Source organism: Galeopterus variegatus, unplaced genomic scaffold (genome assembly GCF_000696425.1).
Source record: "Galeopterus variegatus unplaced genomic scaffold, G_variegatus-3.0.2 Scaffold431, whole genome shotgun sequence".
Classification (NCBI taxonomy): Eukaryota; Metazoa; Chordata; class Mammalia; order Dermoptera; family Cynocephalidae; genus Galeopterus; species Galeopterus variegatus.
This window is the reverse complement of record NW_007726542.1, coordinates 619,362-630,208: the sequence shown is the minus strand read 5'-3', so window position 1 is coordinate 630,208 and position 10,847 is coordinate 619,362. Positions and strand designations below refer to the sequence as shown.

General features: G+C 41.4%; 1 protein-coding gene across 3 annotated transcripts in view; it reads left to right on the top strand.

The window, feature by feature from the left end:
• Nucleotides 1–712: 712 nt before the first annotated feature.
• Nucleotides 713–10,847, top strand: part of TRNAU1AP (tRNA selenocysteine 1 associated protein 1) — a 23,548-nt gene continuing 13,413 nt past the window's right edge. The window contains exons 1-6 of one of the 3 annotated variants that reach the window (XM_008568686.1): nt 713–797; nt 1,289–1,386; nt 5,762–5,861; nt 6,486–6,538; nt 8,340–8,471; nt 9,708–9,827. In XM_008568686.1, coding sequence (XP_008566908.1) covers nt 771–797; nt 1,289–1,386; nt 5,762–5,861; nt 6,486–6,538; nt 8,340–8,471; nt 9,708–9,827 — 530 coding nt within the window. In that variant the 5' untranslated portion in view covers nt 713–770. Of the gene's footprint in view, nt 798–1,063; nt 1,387–5,761; nt 5,862–6,485; nt 6,539–8,339; nt 8,472–9,707; nt 9,828–10,847 lie in introns of those variants that run through there. The other 2 variants (XM_008568685.1, XM_008568687.1) reach the window with 2 other exon arrangements.

Below are 10,847 nucleotides of genomic sequence, written 5' to 3'. Positions count from 1 at the left end.
CCAAAGAAAGCAGTGACAGGTTGAGATATGGTTACATTTATTTACAAGCCCTTTATCCCTCCCATCCTCCCACTCCATGGCTGAATGCGGGAATGAGTTTCAAAAATCTCGTGTTCTATGGACTGGGAAACACAGAGTGAGGGGTGGCTGGGGCGGAGCAGTGGCTTGCCCAAGGTCACAGTTTGTGGAACCCGAACGTCCAGGCTCCCAAAGAGGTCCTTCCCTTTTACTTTTTAACTGCTTATAGTTGCAATTTTTTACAAGCATGTTTTACTTTTGTTAATATATATACACACACACACACGTATATAATTGTGGTTTTGTTTTTTAAATATATAAAGTCAAATAAATCCGAGGGCTGGCCGGTTAGCTCAATTGGTTAGAGAGCCACCTTGAAACACCAAGGTCAAGGGTTTGGATCCCCGTACCAGCCAGCCTCCAAAAAACCTAACAAGCAGACAAATCAAAGAAATCCGAGAAGGTCAGTTCTCGGAGTAGCCCACGTGCCGGCGCCGGGTGAGCCCTGCCCCGCCCCATCCTGGGGATTCGAGCCTGAGCCCCGCCCGCTGGGGTCGGGATGCTCCCCGCCCCGCCAGGTCGCCAGAAAAACCCGGGGCGGAGTGTGGGGCTGTCCCGGGTCGCTGTTTCCGAGCGTGCGCAGAGGACATCGGAGGCGCGCATGCTCCCCGGCGGTCTCCGCAGCGCTGACCGCGCTGACAGGATCCCGCGAGGGCCTCTGAGGCCTGCAAGTTCCCGGCCCGGGCGCGGGCATGGCGGCCAGCCTGTGGATGGGGGACGTGAGTGAGGGCGGCCGCCCGGGTCTGAGGAGCAGGAGGAATATCGGTGTCGCAACGGAGAGAGTCTGAGGGGGAGGGGCTTTAGGTCCCAAAGGGGTAGAAGTGAGGTCTTTTTGGTGGCACAGAAGCGGGTCCCAGCATCTAAGTGAAGGGGCTGAGTCTACGGGGGTGGGGGGTGGGGCGCTGGGTTCCTGGAAGGGAAGGAAAGGTGCTTTGGGGAGATAGAACGGGAGGAATCCCGAGGATTGCGGGGCGCCGTGGTTCTAGGACTGGAGGGGTGGGGTTCCTAGGTCCAAAGAGGAGGCTCCCTAAAGAGGAACAAGTTTGAGTGAAGGGCTTGGGAGTTCGGACCACGCTGATGAGGAAAACCTCTCCGTATCCCGCCCCCCAGCAGCCTGTAGCGACCCCTGGACTGAGGGGGAGGGGCTCTGGAACCCGGAATGGGGAGTCTGGGCGCGTGTCTGAGCCGCTCTGCTCCTGTTCTTACGCAGCTGGAACCCTACATGGACGAGAACTTCATCTCCAGAGCCTTTGCCACCATGGGGGAGACCGTGATGAGCGTCAAAATTATCCGAAACCGCCTCACTGGGTAGGTCTCTCGTCTCAGTTCTCCAGGGTCTCTCAGGACGTGCTGCAGCTGCATTCATTCAGGAGAAGTAAACATCGAAGAGTCAGGGCTTCTCACCACCCCTAATAATAGTAATTATAATGCTATAAAAGCTAACATTTTGAGGGCTTACTGAGTAGGCGTTTATCATATTACTTAAGGACAGGACTCTGGAGCCAGACTGGGTTTGAAAGCTGTTTCTGCTGTGTGACCTTGGGTAAGTTACTTAACTGCTCTGTGTCATTGGCCCTAACTGTAAAAATGGGAATAGTGACAGCACTTACGTCATAGAATTATGGTGCAGATTAAATGAGTTAATTCACATTCAGCAGTGTCTGACATGCTCACTAGGTATAAACAGATTATGATCTGCTAGGTAATATGCACTTTACATTCATTTTTTTTTAAGTCACTAAAACCTCTGAGGTAAGTACTATTATTAGAGAAGCTTAATAACTGTCTTGAAGTTTCACAGCTATTAAATGACAAGCCAGGACTCAAATTCAAGTCTGTCCTCAAAACTCATGAGTGCCCTTAACTCTTATGCCATTTATTTAAAAAATTATTTATAGAGACACTATTATGTGCTACTTTTCTAGATTCTGGGCAGAAAGGTCTGGAATAAGCCATTCATTGTCTCTGTTCCTGGAGTTTACTACATTCTAGTGGGGGAATGAGGCAATAAATAAGTAAACAAAACAAAATGCGGAATATTTTCAGATAGTGTTGCTGTCTTGCCTCCAGTTTCTTCTTTTTCTTTGGGGTCTCAGTTTTCCTTAGGGTTCTGGTTAGAAGTGAATCAATTTGACAGGTACTCTACTAAATGTGCCTTGCTAAAACATAAAATGGCTTAAAAAAAGAGATGAGAGATCTGAAGTGGCCAACTCTATGGCTCTTTGATGAACAGGTACTTTGTGTATTCAAAACCCTATCACCTAGGGACAGATTTTATGACTGGTAAATCATGCCTGCCCAAATATTTATCTTTCTGCTCTTGTAGACAGAAAACCCCAGATAATCATCTTCTGGTATGAAAATTAATTCTGTAACACTTTCTACTTTTTAAAACACTGGCATAGTTTCTTATATTTTCATCTTTATTGAAATAAGTTTTGGAACTATCCTTTCTTATCCATAATTACTAAAGTGTAGCTGTTATTTGTGGTGATACCTATGGGCACATATTTACATCCTACCTCCTTTGACAGAAGCTTTGAAGTGGCTTACAAGAATATCATAAAATAAATAAATGCAAATAAAAAACCAAAACAAGATAAAATAAGAGGAAAAAATAAGACCCAAGGAAAAATACTATGCAATGGAGCACAATGCTTACGAATGCAGTCTATGGTTGCACAACAATGTGAATGTACTTAATCTTACAGAACTTTTTGCTTAAAAATGGTTAAAATGAGTAATCTCATGTTATATATATATGCTATGATCTAAATATTTGTCCCTTCCAAGGCTCATGTGGAAGCTTGATCCCCAATATGGCTGTGTTGAAAGGTGGGGCCTTTAGGGGGTGATTGGATCATGAGGGCCCTACCCTCATGAGTGGATTAATCCATTAATGGGTTAATGGATTAATGGATTATTGTGGATGTAGAGCAGTGGCTTTATCAGGAGAGCAAATGAGCACCTTAATGTGCACTCTTGTTCAGCCCTTGCCATGTGACAATCTGCGTTGCCATAGGAGTCTTACCAGATGTGCCTCCTGGATGGACCTTGGACTTTCCAGCCTCCAAAACTGTTAATAAATTCTGTTTTTTTACAAATTACCCAGTTTCAGGTGTTCTGTTATTTAGCATCAAAAAACTGATTAATACAGTATATTTAGCCACCATAAAAAGGTTTTTTAAAAAAAGATTGCAGTCAAGATGTGGAGCAACAATATTCGTCATTCATCGCTGGTGGAAGTGTAAAATGGTACAATCACTGGGGGCAGATGTCTCGCAGTTTCTTATAAAACTAAATATACATCTGCCCTAAGGCCTGGTAAGTCCAGTCCTTCATTATTTCCCCAAGAGAAATGAAAACATATATATGGTTTTACACACAAAAAAGGACTTGAAAAGAATGTTTATAGCAGCTATATGACAAAAGTCAAAAAATGCAAATATCTAGGTGTTCATGAATATGTGAATTGATACTGTACTGTTATATTCATACAATAGAAAACTACTCAGCAATAGAAACAAACTACTGATATAGCAACAATGATGAATCTCAAAAACATGCTGAATGAAAGAAGCCTTATTGATTCTAGCACAGACAAAATTAATCTATGGTGGAAAGAACTCAGCCTCTAGATGGATTTGTGCATTTCATTGTATATAAATTTTACCTTAGAAGAAAAAAGCTGTAAACAATTGAACTTTAAAGATATTCATACTGAAGTAATTGAGGAAAATATACTGATATCTGTGACTTACTTTGAAATGTATCAGAAAATAAGTCTGATAGATGGATAGAGAGGTATATAGATGGATAGTTGTTGTAAAGTAAAATCAGTGTAGTAAAATGTTAATGGTAGGTGGTGGACATATGGGTATTTTCTGTTTTGACTTTTATGTTGGAAGATTTTCATAATAAAACATTGGGAAAAGAATGTAATCAGACTATCCTGAATTCAGATCCAACCTTTGACACTTACAAGCTGTATGATTTATGGTATCTTGTATAATCCCACTAAGTTTCAGTCTCATTTATAAAATGGGGGTAATGGTTTCATTCACCTCATAGAGTTTTTATGATGATTATATGAGATGGGACATGTGAAATGGCTAGTAGAGTGCATGGCCCATAGTAAGTGCTCAGTAATGGTCAACTCTTAGTGCTGATGGTCTTTATATAAGTGGACCTTAAGATTCTAGCATGCACAGGACAGGAGGCACAGATCCTGCCATTCTTAGAATCAACAAATGTTTATGGAGCTCATAGACTCTGTTCTGTGATCCTTGGGCTCAGATACTCTGCCTACCTATCCCCTCTTGTCTGTGTGTTATTTGAACTGAAGATCTAAAATAGTATTTCCATCAGTTGGTTAGACAGCGACCTTGTAACACCAAGGTCAAGGGTTTGGTTCCCCGTACCAGCCAGCTGCCAAAAAAAAAACCCCAAAACAAACAAAAAATAGTATTTCCAGAAAAGTGTAGATTATTTCACTGATGATACCTTGATATGGTGGTATCAAGGAAAATTATTATTTTCAATATAAATCTCTTAGTAGAAAAGGATGCTGGAGGGTATAACTACACCTTCCTACTAAAAGTCTCTTAGTGACACTTTCAAAAATAGAATGTTGGGGGGCCGGCTTATGGCTCACTCGGGAGATGTGGTGCTGATAACACCAAGGCCACGGGTTCAGATCCCATACAGGGATGGCCGATTAGCTCACTGGGTGAGCGTGGTGCTGACAACACCAAGTCAAAGGTTAAGATCCCCTTACGGGTCGTCTTTCAAAAAAAAAAGAATGTTGGGCATCTCACAGGCACCTCCCAGTTAGGTAAGGTTTTACACTGTCTATCTTACTAGACTGTAAGTTTCTTGAGGACAGAAACCATGGTCTTCAACTCTGTATCAGCCTGGCTTGTGGTAGGTGATCAAAAGTAGTCTGTATTTACTTGATAGGTAGATACATAGATATTTCTTTCTGGTAACAATATGAAAGTAAATTACAAGCATTGTGACACTTCGCTGCTAAATATCTCTACATACATCGCCAAAATTAAACATTCTTACATAACCACAGTGCTCATATCACATTAACAAAATTAATAATGATTCTCTAATACCATATAATAGCCAGTTTACATTTAAATTTTTGTAATTGTCCCCATAATATCTCTGATAGTGTGTTTTGTTTTTTAATGAATTAAGATCCAATCAGGAATCCTGCATTGCATTTAGTTCTAAGTCTCTCAGTAGACAGAAGTCAACCTTTTTCTTTTCTCATAGTACTGACAGTTTAAGGAGGTAAGACTAGTCTTACAAAACATCCTGCATGCTAGCTTTGTTTATTTCCTTGTGGTAGTGTTTTATTTGTTCTATCCCTAGTATTTCCTCTAAACTGGATGTTACGTCCAAAGGTTTGATTGTTTCACGTTAAACATTTTTGGCAAGAGTACTTCACAGGTCCTCCAGTACATAAATAAATGTTTACAAAATGAGCCTGGGACTGGCCCCGGTTGGCAATACTTATATTCAGGTTTGTAAATTAGTTCTGAATTGGAATATGTTAAGGAACAAAAACAGTATGGGCTCTGACTAGAAAACCATATCTCCCTCCGGTCAGGCCAAGACTCATCAGGGGTACCTTTAACCATTCTCTTTCTCTGTTTGCTTTACTTTGCAGGATCCCAGCTGGCTACTGTTTTGTAGAATTTGCAGATTTGGCCACAGCAGAGAAGTGTTTGCATAAAATTAATGGGAAACCCCTTCCAGGAGCCACACCTGTAAGGACATTGAGATAATGATGATGTTGCCGTTTCTGTCTTTGATTACTACCATCTATTGAATCCCTATTGTATACTTATGTCATTTTATTTGATCCTATAACAACCCTGTACAGTAGGCATTGTTGTCTTTGACAGACCAGGAAACTGAAGCTCAATAACTTGCCCAAGTGAAATAACTTGCCCAGGGCAACCCAGTTAGTAAGTGACAGAGCCAGGATTCACACTGAAGATTGGTTGCCTCCAAAATCCATGCCCTTTCCACTCTGCATTATTACCTCCTATAACAGAAGACTTGAAACTCTAGACCTCTTGCCTGATTGAGAAACTAGAACAGGCTGGCAGGAGCAAGGACATGTTTCAAGAGAGTTACATTCTGCTCTTCCCACAGTTACTTAGCTTACAGCTGCACCAGCCGGCACACCTGGGCTCATAGAACCATGGAGCTGGCAGTGCTCTTAGCGGTCATCCGTGCAACCCCCTCCTTTTATACAGGAGAAAAAGCTGAGGCTTAGAGAGGGGGAGATGTTTTGGCCAAGGTAATTTATTTCAGTTTTTTTCAAATATTGTTTGACTCTTGAAACACCTTTCTCCGTTTTAATTTGTTTGTTTTTAAATTTCCAGGCAAAACGTTTTAAACTGAACTATGCTACTTATGGGAAACAACCTGATAACAGGTAAGTACAGAGTAGTCCCAAGGCAGCTTCAAGCCCGTGGAAATGTCTAGACAGAGACAAGATGTGTCACTATGCTGGTTGCTACCAAAAAGGAGGATGGGAATGTGGCTGCATTGTGGCCTCCTCCTAAGGAAGACACCCTCCAGTTTCCCCATTGGTGGACCTTCCTGGTATGCTTCATGTCAAGACATGTCTCTTCTATGTTTGGTCCCTCCCTGAACTTTGAGGGTTTTTTTTCTTTTCTTTTTTGTTGGCTGACCAGCATGGGGATCTGAACCCTTGACCTTGGTGTTATAACATTGAGTTCTAACCAACCAACCAGCTAGCCCTCTATTGGGATTTTATTCAAGAAAAATTGACCTGTTGTGGCAATATGAATTGATTGGCATTTCAGGTTGCTATTATTAGATACATTGTTAAAAACAATGTATCAAAAGCTTTAATAATGTTTGTACCCATTTACTCTGTAGTTCTGCTTGTCAGGATTTATTCATGGATGTGTGCAAAGATTAACTTCAAAAGTGTTCATTGAAATATTAATGTATGATGGACAAAGTTGCGGAAAAACCCAAATAACCTAATATAGAAGTGGTTAAATTATATAATATGTTCATTAATTGGAATGCTGTGTATCCATTAACAAGTCATGTTGCAGAATACTGACATGTCAGGACGTTGGCCATAATGTTAAAAGTGAAAAAATGCCAGGAACAAAATACAAGAAATTGTATCAAATTTTTGTAAATTCCAAAGAAAAGCGATAGAAAAAAGATGAAAGTATATATCAAAGCATTCATAGTGGTTGCCTTGGAGTGATTGTGTCATTGGTAATTTCATTTATCTTTGTGCTTTTGTGTATTCTGATTTTATGCAAGAAATATGTATCATGCTTTAAATAAGAAATTAATAACAAAAGATAGTTTATTGACTTATTTTGTGAATAGAATTGATCTAGAACACGGGTTGGCAAACTATGCCTTGATTTATATCATCCACAAGCTAAAAGTAGTTTTTACATTTTTAAAGGATTGTAAAAATAGGCAAGGAAAATGTGACAAAGACTATAGGTACCTCAAAGGGTAAAATTTTTTTTCCCCTAAGATATTTACTATCTGGCCCTCTATAGAAAAAGTTTGCTGATCCCTGTTCTAAAAGTTTGGGGATTTCATTTTAGCTAGGCTTTAGATCTTTAGGAGATAAGATCCATTTCTTATTCTATCCCTATCTTTTCAAATCTGCATTAAAATTATGTCTTGAGTGAAGAATGTCTAGTTTTATCTTTCAAGTGCCTCAGAAATGCACCTCTGACCCTGTCCCCCCATCTGCACTCATGTAGTACTTGAAGCCAGACAGGTTTCGTGTAGTGGTGAGGGATTCGGGTCTAAAAAATAAAAGTTTGGGGATTTCATTTTAGCTAGGCTTTAGATCTTTAGGAGATAAGATCCATTTCTTATTCTATCCCTATCTTTTCAAATCTGCATTAAAATTATGTCTTGAGTGAAGAATGTCTAGTTTTATCTTTCAAGTGCCTCAGAAATGCACCTCTGACCCTGTCCCCCCATCTGCACTCATGTAGTACTTGAAGCCAGACAGGTTTCGTGTAGTGGTGAGGGATTCGGGTCAGGGGACTCCTTTCATAACTCTTCTGCCAAGACTAATGTAAAGAAACAAATTAGGATCTGTTTAAGTAGACCCATCAGATGTGTTGTTCCCTGAGAAAGCCCAGGAGAGATTTACCTGGAATGTGCCAAAAGAGCAGAAGGTTTGGTCTTTGTCTCTGAATCTTGTTCTCTCCTCTCAGCCCTGAGTATTCCCTCTTTGTTGGGGACCTGACCCCAGACGTGGACGATGGCATGCTATATGAATTCTTCGTCAAAGTCTACCCTTCCTGTCGGGGAGGAAAGGTGGTTTTGGACCAGACGGGCGTGTCTAAGTAAGGCCTTACCTGTTATTGATGCCTACTCTGTTAGTTTTGGTATTCTTCTCTCCTAGATGGAGGTGTTGTAGAGAGACCACATAGCAGGGTGGTTAAGAGCACAGGCTCTGGAGCCAGACTGCCTGGTGTGAATGCCAGCTCCAGGACTTGGTAATAGAGATAATGCAGTAGACAAGTTACACGAGCCTCTCTGACCCTGTTTCCTCATCTGTAAAATGGGTCTGCTCATAGGATTGATATGAGGATTAAAGGTTATAATATAAATAAGTCACATATAAAATGCTTTCTAGGTGTTTGCTATTTTATTTATTATTATTACTGAGCCTTTCATTGCAGTTAGAAATTTTCCACTTTAAAAATGGAAAAACCTCAAAAGAGGCTCATTCTTGATCAGTGTAGTAGTTGTAAGCTCAGGCTTTGGGAGTCTGACAGACGTGGATTTGAGTCCTGCTTCTTTTTTTTTTTTGACAGCTGGCCAGTAACCCTTGACTTTGGTGTTACAAGGCTGTGCTCTAAGCAACTGAGCTAACCGACTAACCCAAGTCCTGTTTCTACTATGACTTTGGGCAAGTTACTAAACCTCTCTAAACTTTGAACTTGGCTTATCTCTTTAGTAAAATATGGATACTAACTTTATGGAATTGTTGGACAGTTCAATGAGATAACCCTTGGAAATAATAAGTGCTCATTAAATGTTAGCTGTCATTATTATCCACCAACCGGAATGTGAGCTCAAGAGAATAGAACCTCATCTGTCTGTGACTGCTACATTCCATGCCTAGCGCAATACCTGGCATACAGGACAGACTCTAAATATTTGCTTAATAAACTTATTCAGCTGTTACTACCACTGCTGTTATCATAATGATAATGATAATAATAAAGTAGTAGTTACTTTTCAGTAGATTGGGAGGGAAGGTACTATTTGGGAAGGACCCCATGAGTGAAGTTGTCAAGGAGAATGGTGAACTAAAAGGGGGAATTCCTACAGATCTCAGGATCACCCAGTGCTTGAATTTTGACACTGGTCTGTGGACACCTCCAACTGATAGGACTTTCATCCCTTTCCACAGTTTAATGGACTCTCTCTCTCCCCCTTCTCAGCCCCTCTTCCTTTCCATATTCCTGCCCACCTTCTTACCCTTCCCTCTTTTCCATGCCTTTATTCATAGACTCTTCCTTCATCACACTGGTGATTTAAATAGTGTGTTGGGGGGGTTTTTGTTCCTGCAGGGGTTATGGTTTTGTGAAATTCACAGATGAATTGGAACAGAAACGAGCCCTGACGGAGTGCCAGGGAGCAGTAGGACTGGGGTCTAAACCTGTGCGGCTGAGCGTGGCAATCCCTAAAGCGTGAGTCCTGCAGGGAAGGTAGAGGGGCCCCGGACTTGCCCCCACCTGGACACTCCTCATCTGTTTGCTGAAAACCATCATGGCTGTCATCACAGATACTGGCAGCCTGCTATTTGTCAGGCTGTGTGCTAGGTGTTGGAGATGAATGAGCATAGCCCTGCCCCACCAGAAGCTTATAGTTGGGGATGGAGCTAAGATTGGGGGAGACAGATCCCTTCAGACATTGCTGGTAATGACATTGGAAGAGCTGTTTGGCTATATATACTGAATATGCCTGCTCTTTGCCCAGTAATGCCACTGCTGGGAATCTATCCATAGAATTAATAAGAATTGAGCAGAAGAAATTATTTACAGTTTTAGCCTTATTTATATTTATCAAACCTACAAACCTCCTGTGAATGTCCCTTGCCATGGGAATGGCTAAGAATTAATGTTCTAAACACCATATAGAATATTATATACATCGCTATTATATTTGTCATGCTAGGTAGAAAACCCTTCTTATAAGTTCAAGCAGGTTTCTTGCATAGTTGTAAGACTTTTCTCTGAATGTCCTCTTTCACCCTTTAGCCAAAGCAATGGTTCTCAATTGGGAGTGATTTTTGTCCCCCAGGGGACATTGGCAATATCTGGAGGCATTTTTGGTTATCACAACTGAGGATGTGCTACTGGCATCTAGTGGGTAGCAGCCAGAGATGCTGCTAAACATCCTACAGTGCATAGGACAGCCTCCTCAGCAAGGAGTTGTGTGACACCTCCCCATGTCCACCAGGGGCTTCAACTTATCACCCACTGCCTCATTGTGTGTGGGTGTGAAACCCAGGTCCTGGCTAGCAGGTACTGCCACAGTGGCTTTTTTTTTTTTTGGCAGCTGGCCAGTACAGGGATCCAGACCCTTGACCTTGGTGTTATCACACCATGCTTTAACCAGCTGAGCTAACTGACCATCCTCTAGAGAAAATTTTTTTTTTTTTTCCCTTTTTGTCTTTTTTCGTGTCCGGCAACGGACCGCAACCCTCA